The sequence below is a fragment of the Patella vulgata genome, chromosome 8 (genome assembly GCF_932274485.2).
Source record: "Patella vulgata chromosome 8, xgPatVulg1.2, whole genome shotgun sequence".
NCBI lineage: Eukaryota > Metazoa > Mollusca > Gastropoda > Patellidae > Patella > Patella vulgata.
In genome coordinates, this window is record NC_065886.2 from 47,570,857 (window position 1) to 47,589,688 (window position 18,832).

The 18,832-nt window shown below is 35.2% G+C and overlaps 1 protein-coding gene across 5 annotated transcripts in view; it reads left to right on the top strand.

Annotated features, from left to right (window-relative positions):
* LOC126829621 (roundabout homolog 1) overlaps window positions 1-17,598 on the top strand; it is a 174,950-nt gene extending 157,352 nt beyond the window's left edge. For all 5 annotated transcript variants that reach the window (XM_050559568.1, XM_050559570.1, XM_050559569.1 and 2 more), the window contains one exon: window positions 14,196-17,598. In XM_050559568.1, the coding sequence (XP_050415525.1) occupies window positions 14,196-14,233 (38 nt within the window). In that variant the 3' untranslated portion in view covers window positions 14,234-17,598. The remainder of the gene's footprint in view (window positions 1-14,195) is intronic.
* The last annotated feature ends 1,234 nt before the right edge of the window (window positions 17,599-18,832 follow it).

Below are 18,832 nucleotides of genomic sequence, written 5' to 3' on the forward strand. Positions count from 1 at the left end.
ATATCGTCTTTTAAAAAACCCAATAATTTAAAAGCCTAAATGGAAATATACAAAATGGCCAATAATTTAGTTTTTGAAGAGATTTTATTGATAGCTTCATATGGCATGCAAAGTTGGATATTATTGTTTTAAATTCTATTATCACAATGGGTAGGAAAAATGAAAACCACCACCGAGTCGAAAAGCGACGATTCTCGAGTGAGAAAAAGTGAGCCATTATTTGTTTTATTACACTGCCCCCAAAATGCACGAAAGTGAATGTAAGCATTTCTTATAAATAAAATTGAAATTTCTATCATTCTATCAGGGATTCATATTTTGATACCGTTACGGTACCTGAAAATAACAATAGACCTATTAGCCTGGTCGAGGTACATATTTAGTGGGGAAAAAATTCCTACCCAAGCGATTATTATTTCATATGAACAAGTAGGGTGAGAAGCCTTCCAGAAAAATTTTGCCTGTTGATCGGCCTTGGGGAAAATTTTTAGTGGCCTTTTTTGTTTGGACCCCCGAAATCGCCCTAAAATCCATTAATGGCTATGATAACTCACTTAATATTCATATTTGGGGTTAATAATGTACTAGGAGCCTTATAGGAAATCGATACCAAGGAATTCAAAAATGACGTCAAAAATGACCTTTGACGTCATAAGTCAAAATGGTGCCAAAAATTTGAAAATTTTGAAAATTTACCTCATTCTTGAAGTTTATCATAATTCACAATAAATGAATTAATATTTACAAATAAAACACCCAATGCGGTTCCGGTGATAGTGATCTTTTGAGAAGATAACTCGACTGCCATAAAAGGTTAGAATAGTACAAAGTTGGTAAACCAGTTGTTGGATACTTCAGTTCGATCAAAGGATTGAATTTCACAGATGCTAAAGCTGGTGGACCACATGGAACATAAGACAGAACAGGTATACCTCGGTCTTTTACCAATTCATTGACATGAACTCGAGCTAATTGTTTGACGCGCTTAGACACAGAGTCAACTCTGTGCTTCTTCTTTGTAATTCTTATAAGGCCTAAACTGTGAAATGTTCCTTTTCCGTCCAACGTGCTTACGTTGGAGTCAGCATTATCTGCCACATAATGAGTGGGGCATTTCTCAGCTCCTGATAGACACTTCAGCGTAGGATCTTGTAAAATAGAATGTTTAAAAGTTTGTACCTTGTCATAGGAACCATCTAGAACCGAAAACTAAATCCATCTCAGCGCCCAGTCCAAACATGATTGGCGAAATAACTGACCTTGGCCGCACACATTGGACGATGGCATGGCCGATAGAAACCATTTTTAGGTCATTTTTCATCAAAGTCTGTAACAGTTTGAGAAGACTAGGAGTAAGGAATTCGCATAAGCTATCATAGTCATTCAGGTCATACGGATTTGGATATTCGCGTTTCGTGTATTCTCGTCTAATTTCTTCGCGAATCAGTTTTGTGGCAGCGACCATTATGCGTTCACTATCTTCCAACTGATTTGCTTTTCTTTCCTGATACCAAGAGTCACTAATTATGAAGCTGGCCATGTTCCGAAAGCATACTACTTTTTCCCTACTTCCACCAATACATGCAAAATAGATATGCTCCCCGTAATGTGATTTAAGCTTCATGCGCAGAGCCTTCTCTGAGTATATTTCTGAGCCTTCGCATGCAAGTTCACCCATCTGGCGATGCAGTTCTTTGATCGAGAAGATTTTTTAATCCCCCTCGCTCTCGAGCCAACTACATAACAACAGAAATGAATCTTGTTGGATGACGAGCGTCGGAAATAGCAGGTTCACCACATAAAAAGCAGTGCACTTTCCATTCGAACTGTGGTACTTCGGATCGCAATTTTTTAGGGCGTGGTTCACCACTATCATCAGTGCTACGAGTCAATGTTCTTTCGTCGATATACGTCCCACGACAGCTTTCATGAACATATAGATTACCTTCCGTAAGTAACCGCTGTTGTAATGTCAATTCTCCCCTTACCTCGGCGAAGCGAGAAAGCGTACCCCGACCTTTTTTGTACAATTTTGTAGCTTTCTCGTGAGTAAAATCCTCCTCACACATAACACAACAAGATTCAGATAAGTTACCGTCATCTTCATTATCATCATTCATCATTACATACAGAAAACATGTAGCGGCTTTGTAGAAAGGTCTTTTTTTAAAAAAAAAAAAACGCAAATCAAACGTCACTTTCACTTTCACTTCTGAATTGTGTCATGGCTGGATACCAATCAAATCACAGGCACAGCACATTAGCAAACAAACTAAAACTGAACAAAAATATAAATGATGGGAACAGTTTTTGACGTCATTTTTGAATTCCTTGGTATCGTTTTCCTATAGGCTCCTAGTACATTATTAACCCCAAATATGAATATTAAGCGAGTTATCATAGCCTTTAATGGATTTTAGGGCAATTTCGGGGGTCCAAACAAAAAAGCCCCCTAAAAATTTTCCCCAAGGCCGATCAATGTGGAAAATTTTTCTGGAAGACTACTCACCCTACTTGTTCATATGAAATAATAATCGCTTGGGTAGGAATTTTTTCCCACTAATGCGAGATTTGAGGATAGCTCGACCAGACTATATTGTACATGCAGTTATATAGCTGTGGCGGCTTCTTTGATGATCCAGAAACTACACTTGATTACCCAATCAACAATCTTAATCTCTTGACCAATGGCACTAAGATGCTAATTAATTGATGAGTTTAACTGAAGTTATTCTCACCAAAGTTATAATATGCAAAATATAGATTACTAATGTAAGGACTAATCTCACTTGTTGTCCCCAGCCTTTCGAAGAAAGCAGGGGACTATTAAATGGGTTTGTCCGTCTGTCTGTCTGCCACGTTTGCCACATTTTTTGTTTTTGCGACAGAATAACTCTCCTTCTAATTGAGCTAGAATGTTCAAACTTGGTGCAGGTGTTTATTAGGTCAATGCCTGGATGGAGTTCAAAGATAAGCATTTTCTGCTAAGGGTAATCAGAAATAAGCAATTTGATTGGTTGATGCTTTGGAACACGATAACTTTAGTTCTAATTAAGTGAGGGTGATGAAATTTGTTTCATAGTTTTATTAAATACCTTGACTAAGTTCTATAATGAGCATTTTCGGCTCAGGGTAAGCAGAGTGATAAGCAATTTGATTGGCCGAGACTTTGGAACACAATAACTCTCCTTCTAATTGAGCTAGAACGTTCAAACTTGGTGTAGGTGTTTATTAGATCAATTCAAAGATGAGCATTTTCTGCTTAGGGTAAGCAGAGATAAGCAATTTGGTTGGTTGATGCTATGGGACACGATAATTAAGTGAGAGCAACTCTGAGTATAGATTCATTATATCATTACCTTGACTAAGTTTGATGATGAGAATTTTATGCTTAGGCTAAGGAGGGATAAGCAATTTGATTGATCAAAACTTTGGAACATAACAACTTTGCTTTTAATTGAGGTAGAAGGTTTTTAACATGATGTAGATGTTCATTAGGTGAATTTCTTGACTGAGTTCAATGATTAAGCTAAGCAGAACTAAGCAATTTCATTGGTTGAAGCTTTGGAGGGTCGCCTGTCCAATCTCATGGGTTTTCTCGTTTAAAAACCCCATTTCTCTCTCTCTCTCTCTTTCTCTCTCAGCTTTGGGACAAGATAACTTTGATTCTATCTGATAGAAACTGATGAAACTTAGTGTATAGTTGATAATCAGTTGGATTGCTCGACTAATGTGACATCAAATCTTACCCATAAGGGTAACCAACCTAATAAATCAATTGATTCGAATATAACTTGCAATTTTTTTAGTTTATCTTTTAATGCTTGTAACCATAAACAATGTAAATTATGTACTGGTACTGATTACGATGAAGCCCACACGTTTAATAGCTCTGTTACTGGTAGATGCTACCATATTTCTACAGATCAAAACCTTAATTGTAATACGCAAAATATAGTATATTTATTGACCTGCAATTACTGTAGATTACAACATGTTGGGGAAAGGAGTAAATCTGGTAAAACAAGGTTTAATAATCACAGATCTGCAGGAAATTCTGAAAATGCACACAAACTGCTGTATCAACATTTTAAGTAAAATCCCTGTAAGGACTTTGGATATAAAGTACAAGTAATTCAAAAACTTTTCGGCTCAGGACACCTCACTAATGGCAAGATTGATCCTGCTGTAACACAAAAAAGAACTCGTACTATGGATGGTCTCAATGATAGATTTAAAAACATTGATTATAACAACCATGAATACAAGAAATTGTTATAAGAAACTTGATCATAACTTTCAAAATAAAAAAAAAACGTTCTATAAAAAAATCAAAATTTCAAAGACTCAGAAATTATTTTTAATGAATTGTATTCTATATGCCATACTTCCGATAAATTGTCCTGTGCAGCTTCTGTACTCAACCTAGCCCGACAAATTGTACACACTTTTAAAAAATCAACAGCTTAGAAACTTGGTGTCCTCATACAGAATATCATCTATTCTTATCAACTTAATGAAAGTTTTCTTCCTCAATATCACAATGTTATAATCGATTTGATAAATAGTAAATTTTCACCTAAGCATATAATACAACCTCATAAAATATGAAAGAAAAAACCTGATGTGTTATATAAAATCCTATTCACTGATAAAATATACAAGCCCTTGGATTGAATAGAATCTTTAGAGACCGATCGGTAATTAAATCTATATCAGATACTATTCCAAAATTTTCACCCATTGTCGTATACAAATTTTTACCTCCAGTTCGTAATAAAATATTTAACTACCATGAAACTATTGAAAACCTTAACGTACAAGAATTTATTGACAATTACGATAATACAACATGTCAATGCACCAACTCTCCTTTTAAAGATAAGTTTCATAACCACGTACTGACAGTTAACTTTGATATTGTTGAAAATAAAAATCTTAAAAACCTTTTCCTCTTTGGAACACAATTTAGAGAACAACCCAGTAAAACTAATTTCAAAAAGTTACATAAAAATCTAAAATCGTAAATCAGAAAATGTATAGTAGCTGGGTCTGATAAATTTTGCGCACCTTTAGAATCTTTTGGAGAATCAAATATATAAAACAAAACCCAAGACACCTCCCATGTATAACAATACATCTGCCGTTGAATATCTTACTACTCTTCAAGAGAGATTTGTTTTAACACCTGTCGATAAGGCTAGCAACAATATTGCTTTTACATGTAAAAAAATACTATCTTAGAAATATTCTTACTGAAAAAATGCATTACAAATTTAACTCAACTAGATATTAAAGATAATGTTAAAATAGATGCACTACCTTACATTTATTCTATACCTAAATTCCATAAAAACACAGTAAAATGCAGGTACATAATATCCTCCAGCAACTGCCAAACAAAACCATTGGCTAAATCAAAGGGCTTAAATTATGCCAAACCCAACATGCCATTTGGTGCAGAACAATTCACAGTTAATGCAAAAAGAATAGAAACGTTTTATTTTTCTACTTTGTATACTATGCTTCAACATTCAGATCTTAAAGATAACTTGGATTGGTTTGTGGATAAAACTTTTAATGAAACTTTCGGGAAAGGCAGAAACTTGATGGCCATTTACTCAGAAAATGCTAAAATGGATTATAAAACGTCGCAATACCGACACTGTAGTTTTTGATAAAGATAAGTTTCAAAACATTATACATTTTCTAATTGACAATGCCATATTTGAGGTTGGGGATCAGATAATACAGCAAACTATTGGTTTACCAATAGGAACTGACCCCTTCCCATTTATGGCAATCGCACATTTATTTAAATACGAATTCTGTTTTCAGGATCATAAACGAAAAACTGATTACAAAGTAGCTAAAAGTCTAAAACTATACCTTCCGATACATTGATGACATAACATCTATCAATGATAACTGAACTTTCAACAAATATAAAAGTGAAATATATCCCCCAGAACTTATATTAAATAAAGAAAATTCTGGCACTATAAATGCATCTGTTCTTGACCTGGATATTAAAATAATTAACAAAAAATTTAATGTCTGCATTTTCGAAGTAGTAAAATACCCGTCAATTTATAGTAACATACCAGATACCAGCTATCTAGTGTTTTCTATTCACAAGTATTACGATTTTTAACAATATGTAACGTTGAAGAACTATTTCTTTCCTGAATAAAATCTCTTTATTTTAAGTGCACTGCCAAAGGCGGTACACAATTTTTGCATTTTAAAAGAAATTTCTAAACTTCCATTTCTTCAACATACCAAGTTTGACATTTCTTATAAGTATATTACCGATTACATATTGGATAATAATCCAATTTAATATTTATTTTAAATTTTCTGTAGTTTCCTTATCCTATCTGGATTATTGCCTTATTTTATGCCTTAATATAAATACACGTTCATAGTACGATTTTTTCAGCATACCTGTTTTGCATTTTTTTATATGCCCACATTGAAATGTGGTAGTATATTGTCGTCGCCCCTGTCCGTCCGTCGGTCCGGCATCCACAATTGCTTGTGGACTCCCTAGAGGCTAAAGTTAATATCCGATTGACTTTAAATTTATACACAGTGTTTAAGGTCATGAGATGAAGAAGCCTATTGATTTCCAGCGATTTCAGATAATTACTGCCAGAGTTATGACTCTTCATCACTTCAAAAAATCTTGTGGACGCTCTAGAGGTCAAAGTTAATATCCGATTGACTTTAAATTTATACACAGTGTTTAAGGTCATGAGACGAAGAAGCCTATCGATTTTCAACGATTTCCAATAATTACTGCCCGAGTTATGGCTCTTAATCACTTCAAAAAATCTTGTGGACGCTTTAGAGGTCAAAGTTAATATCCAAATTTATACACAGTGTTTAAGGTCATGAGACGAAGAAGCCTATCGATTTTCAACAATTTCCGATAATTACTGCCAGAGTTAAGGCTCTTGATCACTTCAAAAAATCTTGTGGACGCTTTAGAGGTCAAAGTTAATATTTGATTGACATTAAATTTATACACAGTGTTTAAGGTCATGAGACGAGGAATCCTATTGATTTTTTGCGATATCCGATAATTACTGCCAGAGTTATGGCTCTTGATCACTTCAAAAAATCTTGTGGACGCTCTAGAGGTCAAAGTTAATATCCGATTAATTTTAAATTTATACACAGTGTTTAAGGTCATGAGAGGAAGAAGCCTAGTGATTTTCAACGATTTCCGAAAATATCTGCCAACGTTATGGCCCTTGATCACTTTGAAAAATCTTGTGACGTTCTGGAGGCTAAAGTTATCATCCGATTGACTTCAGATTGATAATTACTTAATGAGTTGTTACTCTTAATCGGATTTTAGTGTATTATAAATGTTTCATTACCCCAAAAAAGTAAAAATATGCGACAATACTTGTTGACTGCCCGGACGATTTAGCTGCTGTGGGCGTATGTATCGTTGCCTGGCAAGCTATCTTTGTAGTAATTTACATATTATTTTTTGAGCAATTACATAGCTAAATTATTCCGATTAGTTCCTAAATCGATAGCTTATTAACCATATGGCGTCATCTTATCTGGATTATTGCCCTTTTTATTGTGGTTTTTATTACATTTTCAAACCTTGACGTCATTAGCAACCTACCACCTTTTATGTCACATCATTCGGTCAGCAGACAGCTGTCTTTTAAGACGGTTTACATTTTCTCATTTGCCTCTTGTGGATGTATATTGCCATCACTCCTGTCTGGACGTCCACAATTTGTTTGTGGACACTCTATAGTAGGGTGACTCATGCACTCTACAGAAAGTTGGTCTCGACACGGCTAATGTGCACGCTTCAGTGGTAGTCTCGAACTATCAGCGGTGGACTGTATGATACTATAAATAGCCATGGGACGTGCAATTCTCTACAAATCTACCAACTATTACAGCCGTAAAAAATCTATTGTTGACGATTTTGAATAGCAGTAAAATTTAGCTTCTTGGTTATTACAGCAGCTTTAGAAATTACATTCGTTTTATTTTTTAAATTGCTTTATCATTAACTGTACCGTTAAGAGCAGCATCTTTTGGTTTAGTACAAATAATATCTCTGAATCACTTTCTTTAGCAGGAACATGATACTAGCAGTAGTTTCATTTTACTTTTACAAGCTTCTTAAAACAATTGTTGAGCTGGCTAACGTGCATTTTTCTAAATTCAATTTCTTGTTCCAGCTTTCTGATATGTTTCGTAAAAAGGTAGTCTTGATTATCCCGACCTGTCAATCAGACGTAGAATGGTCGGTACACTGGTTAAGCGAGACTAATTTCAAAACAAGGGCACAGAACCTATCTTTTACTCAAAAGTGTCTGGATGTTATGGACGAAACTTGTGACCAGTTTCAGTCTATTATTTATAGATCATTAAATGGTCATAGCTTATTAAGTACAACATGATCGTTTATTTAGTGACTATAATTGTTTGAAACTGATTTAAGGCTTGGTATATATATATAAATATTGTGGCGTAATTGTCAAGATATTTGGAGATATTTATTTATGGTGGGTCACCCTATCTATAGGTCACAATTTTTATCCGATTTTGACAAAACTTAAAATATAGGTCTATCTCCCAAAGATCTCGGTTCCTTTCGATATTGGCATGTATCAGACCATAACTTTATGGATTATGGCCCCTGATTGTACGAAAAATCACATTTTAGCTTGTGGACAAGCGGTGGTTGGAGGGGCAAAGCTGGGGCAAAGGCATGAGCTTAGACTAGTGGTAGGGGGGCCTCCACCAGAAATTTTTGAAAAACGGGCTGCCGGAAATGCAGCCTGGCGGTATTTCAGGCACTGATCGTTGAGATAAAGTGTCAAACGAACGGACTTGCGAACATTCACAAAGCCCACTCACGAGCGCCAAACTAGGGAGTCCTTACAGAGGGTATGGGTGACCTCTCCCAGAAAATTTTGAAATATAGACTACCGGAAATGCTGTCTGTGTATTCAGTCAAGCACCGATCGTCGAGATAAATAGATCTGACCAGATACTGTCCGTCGCCTCATCACTAGTTTATCCGACCAGAGAACAAAGTGTCAAACGAACGGACTTGCGAACCTCAACGAAGTCCCCTTGGGAGCGTCAAAGTAGCGAGACCTTGTGGGGGGTATTGGGGACCTCCCCAAGAAAATTTTGAAAAAATAAACTGTCGGAAATGCTGTCTGACAGTATTCTGGCACCGATTATCAAGATAAATAGAGCTGATCTGATACCACCTGTTGTCCGATCACTAGTCTATCCGACCCCAGAGAGGAAAGTGGCAAATGAACGGACTTGCGGACGTCAAAGAAGCCCCCGAAAATTTCGAAAGTAGACTGCCCGAAATGCAATCTGGCACTGATCGTCGAGATAAATAGAGATTACCAGCCTATCGCCAAATCACTAGTTTATCCGACCAGAGAGGAAAATGTCAAACGAACGGAGTGAGTGTATCAAGTGAATGCATATTCTCGCCGCATACGTTGAACCTATACCCAAAAACTTTGAGGATCATAACAAGCATTTCTACAACATGCAAGTCTATGACTGAGTGGGTATGTGGGATTTAATCACTGTAGATGGTATTGATTACGGAAACGTATCACATATACTTTTTTCGAAGAAAGCAGGGGACTATTAAAATGGGTTCGTCCGTCTGTCTGTCTGTCACACTTTTTGGGACACAGTAACTCTCTTTCTAATTGAGCTAGAATGTTCAAACTCGGTGTAGGTGTTTATTAGGTCAATGCCTTGATGAAGTTCGAAGATGAGCATTTTTTGCTTAGGGTTAGCAGAGATAAGCAATTTGATTGGTTGATGCTTTGGGACACGATAACTTTAGTTCTAATTAAGTGAGAGTGATGAAACTTGGTGTATAGTTTCATTACATCAATACCTCGACTAAGTTCGATAATGAGTATTTTCTGCTCAGGGTAAGCAGAGCGATAAGCAATTTAATTTGCCGATGCCTTGATGGAGTGCGAAGATGAGCATTTTTGGCTTAGGGTAAGCAGAGATAAGCAATTTGGTTGGTTGATGCTTTGGGACACAATAACTTTAGTTCTAATTAAGTGAGAGTAATGAAACTTGGTGTATAGTTTCATTACATCAATACCTTGACTAAGTTCAATAATGAGCATTTTCTGCTCAGGGTAAACAGAGTGATAAGCAATTTGATTGGTCGAGACTTTGGAACACAATAACTCTCATTCTAATTGAGTTAGAATGTTTACACTTGACGTAGGTGTCTATTAAGTGCAGAGGTCGCAGTCACGCAAAAATCTGCGTATTTCACACATTTTTTTCAAAATAAACGCAAATATTGACGGACGCTGCGTAATTTACACGCAGAAAATTTCCCCGACGTGAGAATAATTAGATTATTCTTTGTCGTAGTTTGTACAATTTATGTGCTTCACTCGGCATTTACACACCTCTACTGTACGTAGTCTCCGTAGTTTTTTATATTTCCTCTTATTTCATTCATAAGTTAAAAATTCCAAGTCAAAGAGACGATGAAACCCCCACACTCGAAAAAGTAGGAGGGCGGAAGATTCCCCTGTAACAATGTGGTCCGGTTTGGATCTCAGTGATGCATCTGAGGGAGAGCAGGAACCAGTCCGTGTAGAATAGATTAGTAAAGATAATCCCCCAGGAACAAACTAGATCAACACTGTGTGAATTTAAATCAGTATAATCTTCACCAAAACGCGTTTCGGGCTAATAGCCCTTCATCAGTTGGCAATTTGAACAATATTAAAAAATAATCCCATATTAGTGGTATATATACAAATTTTTGGCGCATGCGCCTTAAAATAAATTGGGATTAAATAATCAATAGGTTAGGATTATTATTTAAAAGATTGAAAAAATAATCCCTATACTGGGATTAAAAAATATTGAAAATTAAAAGATATAGAAATTTAATCCCTGTATATACTGGGATTTTAAAAGAATAAAAAAGTTTTTAAATCAAAATTAATGTACATAAATAATATAAACGCTGACCGAGACTATACGTATTTCGTCTCTTAGGAAACGGCCGCCATTGATGTTACCTGACAATAGTCACTTGATGATAATCAGCATTTATATTTATTCATTTATTATATAAATTTTGTTTGTACATCCATTTTATTAAACTTTTAAAAAATTATTTATGTACATTAATTTTGATTTTAAAAAATCAACTTTTTTATTCTTTTAAAATCCCAGTATATACAGGGATTAAATTTCTACATCTTTTAATTTTCAACATTTTTTAATCCCAGTATAGGGATTATTTTTTCAATCTTTTAAATAATAATCCTAACCTAAGGATTATTTAATCCCAATTTATTTTAAGGCGCATGCGCCAAAAATTTGTATATATACCACTAATCTGGGATTATTTTTTAATATCATTCATAAGTTCATGGCAGTAAGCCGACGTAGCTATCCTATTGGAAGCAATAAAGCGCATTTCATACAAGACTTGGGATTGGCTAGAACAAGATATACTGTTTACATTCAGCCAATCAAATGTTGGCTTTCATAGCCATAGTTTTCTCTTTACGTCCTGTCGAAGTGAAAGATTGAAATGACTGTGCCGTCAACCATAGACATGCCGTTAACCTCCAGTCGTCATTAGACTAAATACAGTAGGCATATCTATGAAATAAGGACGCTTAAAATAGGGTTGTTCACAAAACGACTTTACATGCTTCTATATTGTGTATTTTGAGAGGCTCTTCACGCAGATGTAGAGGGCAAAAACGCAAAATTTTGGAATGTCTGCGTATTTTTACGCAACTCGAAATTGATCCAATGCGACCTCTGGTTAGGTGAATGCCTTGATGAAGTTCGAAGATGAGAATTTTCTGCTTAGGGTAAGCAGAGATAAGCAGTTTGATTGGTTGATGCTTTGGGACATGATAACTTTAGTTCTAATTAAGTGAGAGTGAGGACACTTGGTGTATAGCTTTATTACATCAATACCTTGACTAAGTTCGATGATGAACATTTTTTGCTGAGGGTAATCAGAGTGATAAGCATTTTGATTGGTTGAGACTTTGGAACACAATAACTCTCCTTCTAATTGAGGTAGAATGTTCAAACTTGCTGTAGGTGTCTATTAGGTGAATGTTTAAACTTCATGTAGATGTTCATTAGGTGAATGTTTAAACTTGATGTAGATGTTCATTAGGTGAATGTCTTGACTGAGTTCAATGATTAACATTTCGAGCTGACAATAAGCAGAGCTAATCGATTTCATTTGTCGATGGTTTGGTACAAGATAATCTTGATTCTATCTGATAGAGATTGGTGAAACTGAGTGTATGGTTTGATTGCTCGATACTTTTGAAAAAAATAAATGTGCGATTAAGTAATATGTGTTATCTTTTTATTTTGGAATTTCCGCGGGGGACATCAGCCTCACTGTTGGCTTGTTTTCTAAAATTATTGGGGGGGGGGGGCAAACAGAGGGCAGACCAGATTTATGAGGGGACACTCAAGAGGTAACAATTTTGATCCGATTTTGATGAAACTTGAAATGCATGTTGATCTTGGTTCCTTTCGATATTCGCGCATATCAGATCGTTACTTCCTGAATTATGGCCCCTGGAAGATTGTACGAAAATTTGCGTTTATAGCTTGTGGTCCCTCTAGAGGTCACAATTTTTATCCGATTTAAAAGAAAAACGTGTGAATATATAGTTATACACTAATGATGGTTGAGTTCACATTTCGTGAAAATCAGACTAAAACTGACAGACATGATGGCTGCCCCTTGTACGCAAATAGTGTGAAAATATGGTGTATCAAGGTTGTGGACCCTCTAGAGGCAACATTTTTATCCGATCTTGGTTCCTTTTTATAATCACACATATCCGAATGTAACTTCCTGGATTATGGTCCCTGATTGGTCGAAAAATCACATATTTAGCTTGTGGATTCTCTAGAGGTCACAGTTTTTTTTTCCGATTTTAAAAAACGTTTAGATATATCACCATTCCACCATAATGAAGGTTGAATTCGAATTTCGGGAAAATCGAAATGAAACTGCCCGAAAAAATGGCTGCTCTTTGTCTGCAAATTGTGCATAAGTATGTAATACAAAGGTTATTGACCCTCTAGAGGTCACAATTTTTATCCAATTTTGATGAAACTTAAAACATATCTTTATATTCCAAAAAACTCAGTCCCTTTTGATTTTTGCGTATTTCAGACCATTACTTTCTGGATTTTGGCCCCTAATTGTACAAAAAATCGTTTTTGTTTTTAGCTTGTTCTCTGTCCATCTCTTGCAAAATATAGGCTTCCGATGGCCCTGCTTTGTATTCAGTATTGTTTGTTTTTCACTCTGTTTTTGTGGTAAATGGAACATGTCCTAACTGTATTCAATACCTCAATTCTATTGAATATTAAAAATGTTTCTCCCTTAAGTTACAACTTTTGGTTTTTTGGACTGCCTGGGTTTTTTTAAACATTTCACCGATACGGTTATGTTTACATTCACATTTCTTGTAACATATATAGCAGATCATGACTCATGCTGGCATTACACAATGGTTTCTCTGTGTTTATATTCCTGATTGTTTTTCAAATTTGAGCGAAGTCTGTATCACTACAGGCCTGGGACTGTACAGCACAGTGGGCGCTTACAGCTAGCCCTAGGATCCATTCACTTAATTTGATATGTTCGTTTGTTTGTGATTTCTGTGTATTGTGTCTTGTCTGTATATTTTTTTTTGTGTCAATTATGTGTGGTGCGCCCCCCTTGCACTTGCTATTAGATCAAACAAAAAAAATATGTATTAAAAGATACATGTAATCCCTTCCATTATGGAGTTATACCACATCTTGAAAGCTTTGTGAATGTGATAAAGGCAGCAGATTTTTATGCACCCACATTTCAGTTTGGAAGTATTATGTCGTTACCCTGTCTGTCAACAGTAATTGGCTTGTGAACGCGATAGAGGCTACAGCTTTTGATAGATTCTTTTAAAATTTGGTGTGAAGCATTGTGGTCATGAGAAGTTGATCTATCCATTCAATATTCTGTGACTTTTGTTCCAGAGTTATCCCCCTTTTGTGGGTGTATCTTGCATGTATATAATGGCCAATTTGTTTTTTATGACTGGGCTATACATGATAATACAACCTTTATTAATCTTCTATTTCAGCTGCCAATAGTTCAGAGAAAAACTTAAACAAGAAGTAGCCGAAATATTCTTGTTGGTTGCAATGCAATGTAATAAAAATGCTTAATAAGTACTGAAAGAAATGGATAAATATACAAAGGTAGAAAATAGTGACAGCCAAAAGAGTTATAAAATGATTCTTGTTATTGGAATTACATGTATATTTACCTTGAATTTTTCTTGCCAATATTTCCCATGTTTGTTTTTATGATTAATTTTGTATTAAATCATTTATTCTCATTTTTATACGCCCACATTTCAGTGTGATATACAATAATTAATTATTGTTTATCAACTTAACTGAATATCAAATGCATCATTTCGATCCCATCAAACCGTCTGTAATTGGTTTGTGTTACCAGTTTCTATTGATTGGAAGTTTCTCACATTGCATTGTGGGAGTATTGTGTCGTCATCCTGTCCGTAGGCCCGTTAACAGTTGGCTTGTGAATCTGATAGAGGCTGCAGCTTTTGACAGATTATTCAAACTTGGTGTAAATAATCATGATCATGAGAGGACAAGCCCTAATGATATTCAGTGTACCGTGACTTCTGGTTTCCCAGAGTTATTTCCCTCCCCTTGCTAAAAACCTTGTCAACACTATACAGGCTGTAGTTTTTATACGTCAACATGAAAATGTGGTTGTATATTGCCTTCTGCCCTGTCCGTTCGTCCTTCGTCTACAGACTACATTTATTATCCAGTCTTTTTGAAATTTATATTGGTGAGGTGGAGAAGCCTATTTGTTTTCAACAGTTTATGTTAATTACTTCTAGAGTTATGGCCCTTCCTTCACTTTGTTGACAAAAGTTATCCGCCGATCTGTGTTAAATTATTGAATTTTCATTAATTACTTCTGTAACAACGAAAGTTATTTGATCTGTATGAAATTGATATGAATCATTTAAATATATGCAACGAACAAGACTATTGAGTTTTAACAATTTCCTTCAATTACTGCTAGAGTTATAGCCCTTGATTTACTTTGTTGAACCCTGTGAACGCAAGATTGACAAAAGTTATCAGCAGATCTGTATGAGATTTATATACATGATTTGAATTAGTAAAATGAAAAAGCCCTTCGAATAGAACCTTGTAAACCCTCAAATAACGAAAATTATAATCTGATCTGTATGAAATTGTTTTGTAAATGCCCCTATTTGCTTACAAAAGAATAAATATGCGACCGATATTAATAATGAGTAATCCCCTGTTTGTTGATTTTTTTTTTCAAATTTTGTTGGAACCATTGGGGTCTTAAGAGGATGAACCCAAGTTATTACATTTATTTAAGGATCCTAGATCCTTATCAAATTTTCTCCACATCAAAGTTTTTCTTTCGGATAAGCTGCAATTGAGACACAGTTGCTGTGTGGGGCTTGGCTATCTTGCTAACATACGAAACCATGTATATATTTAGTTTTAAATGGAACTGTTGAGTGATAGTTATTGTAAATAGAAAAGGTTATCGTACAGAATTTTGTTCTGCGGACAAGTTAAGCTTTATTCATCCAGTGTAAATTCATTGAAAGGTGGTTGTATATTGTTGTCACCATCGTTCTTTTGGCTGTCATCCAATTGACTGTAGATTTATACACAGTTTCTAGGTAATGACACCAAGATGCCTATTGATAATTTTTACCCCATGGATACTCCAGAGGCTAAATCTGACTTGAAATTTATTCATAGTTTTTTTAAGTTCATGATATGAAGAAACGTAATGATTTTCATTGATTTTCCAATAATTACAGAAAAATCTTGTCAATGTTCTGAGGCTAATGTTATAATCAGATTGACTTCCAATTTATACACATTGCTCCAGTAGTTCTATTGATTTTTTAATAATATCTGATAAAATGATCAGCTAAATTTATCATCTGATTGCTGTTAGTACCAGGAAGATCTAATCAATTAGGTTTTGAGTATCTTGTAAATGTTTTAATTATCTACATACTTTGCAAACTTTATGGACAACTTAGTTGCTGTGGGCATGTAGTCTGTCTTATTTATTCCTGTAACGGCAACACCAAAAAATGTTTTAAAATATCGATTTGCATTCATATTTATTATGTGGTTTATGTTTGTTGAAAAATTGTACTTATTGAGTGCTACAAGTTCTGTCTCATCTAAAATATAAGAAAATAGAAATAACATGTTTGATTTGATGTACATGTGATTTTATATGTTTATATCCCAATTCCAATCTAGATAATTAGATATTTTTTACATGCCACATTGAAATGTGGTCACCCCCATCTGTCGATTACAAAGGCTAAAATTATCATCCAACTGACCTCAAATTTATATGCTCGTGGGTTTTCTCTGTTTCCTCTACACGCAAGCAAAATATTGAAATAAAATTGAACCATATGTTAGTCCTGAAATGACCTAGTTTATGTCGAGTGGACATTAAACTCGATCTCTGTCTCTCAAATTTATATGCAGTGTTTAAGGCCATCAGACAAAAAAAGCACACTGATTTTCGAGGATTTCAATTGATTACAGCCAAAGTCTCCATGTTCATGAGACAAAGAAACTTTATGAGGTGACAATGAAATTCTAATTATTTCTGATAATTCCTTCAGTTTTTAGTGTATCATGAATGCTCCCATTGCCCACTAGAGAATGAATATGTGACAACCGCAGCTCGAGTGTATGTATCATAGTCTGGCAACCTATTTTGATATTAATCAGCTAGTATTCTCTAGAATTTACATCTTAACTAACCTATTATTATCAAATTGTATATAATAATTAATGGAATGAAATCTTGTCAATTAAAATTTATGACTGTGCAGTGTTGGAAAAAAAAAATATGTACACCAAATGAATATATTGGTTTAGTACATTTCAATGCAGTATGTTTTACAGTTATGAATTTTTTGTGTTAAGACGTACATATCCGTCATCGGTACATGAAATATTTGTATTACATCCCATCCCCTCCTGAAAATTGTCTGACAACTTTGACATTATTAAGCAGAGGAATATAAATAAGGGGCAGATGTAATGATTGAATTATTTTTTGATTAACTGATAAAAAGCTAAATGTCATTTCTATGAATAGCCTATAGATTTGTATTTTTCAATTCTTGACTCCCTGTATGTAATAGATAATGTGATAAATTAGATTTCATTATAATTATATATATTGTTTGTGCATAATCCCGCCCCCACTTGTTCTAAACGCAATAAGCAATATTAATGTATCTCATAGATTACATTTTTATATAGATAACTGTAAATAATTCAATGTTGATTGATTTTGTACTTATTTAGATATTTATTCTTTGTGTGTAAGCTTGTTTGTTTTTTTGTAAAAAGCTGTTGTACAGTAAGCCAAGTGCATAATGTCATAACTAATAAATAAATAACCCTCCTCTTTATTTTTTTCTCATAATTTATATCCTCTAAATCCCTATTTTTGAAAGAGGTTGTTTTTATATGCCAGCCCTTCCTCGTTCCGATTGAGGAAATGTAAGTTTATAACCCAAAGATCTGGGTTCCTTTCGATATTTGCGCATATCGGATTGTAACTTCCTGAATTATGGCCCCTGATTGTACGAAACGCGTTTTTAGCCTGTGGACCCTATAGAGGTCATACTTTTTTATCCGGTTTAAAAAAAAACGTTTTAGTATATCACCGTTACACCGGAATGAAGGTTCAATTTGAATTTCGTAAAAATCGGCCCACAAAATAGCCGCCCCTCATACTCAAATAGCGTAAAAATATGATATATCAAGGTTGTGGACTCTTTATAGTAGAGGTCACAATTTTCTTCTGATTTTGATGAAACTTGAAATGGAAGTTTATAACCCAAAGATCTTGGTTCCTTTCGATATTCCCACATATCGGACCGTAACTTCCTGAATTATGGCCCCTGATTTTACGGAAAATCGCGTTTTTAGCTTGTGGACCCTATAGAGGTCATAATGTTTGTTGAGTCTGAATTTCGTGAAAATGGGGCAAAAACTGCTGGACAAAATGGCCGCCCCTTCGTACGTAAATAGTGTAAACATCTGGTAAATCAAGGTTGTGGACCCTCTAGAGGTCACAATTTTGATTTGATTTTGATGAAAATTGAAATACATGTTTATAACCCAAAGAACTTGTTTCCTTTCGATATTCGCGCGTATCGGATTGTATCTTCCTGAATAATATGGCCCTTGCATAGGCGTACGGGCTCGATGACAGTTAGGGGGGAAGAACGCGATATGCCCGAAAAAATTTCAGGTTTACAGAGAGCGCCGGTCTTCCTTGAGAGGCGAAGAGAGCGGAGCTTACCTTGCCCCCCCCCCCCCCTCAGGTGGCTGATTCGAATTCCAATCAATCGTTTACAGTCCACGAAGACAGGACCGTGTGGAGAACATTTAACTGCCACAAACGCGTTTTCCTGCTATTCCAGCCTGTGAATACAGCAACTTCAATTTGGTCCAATATAGTCGCTGGGTTCGGGGGGTATACCCTCCCGGAGAAAATTTTACCAACGCAAATGCGTTTTCTGCTATTATAGCACGTGTAAACTCCAAAGGTATCCAATGGTTTTGTAACCGAAATCCCACTCTGTATTCCAATCAGACTGTTGCAGCTGCATTCACAAATAATAATCGATGCCCG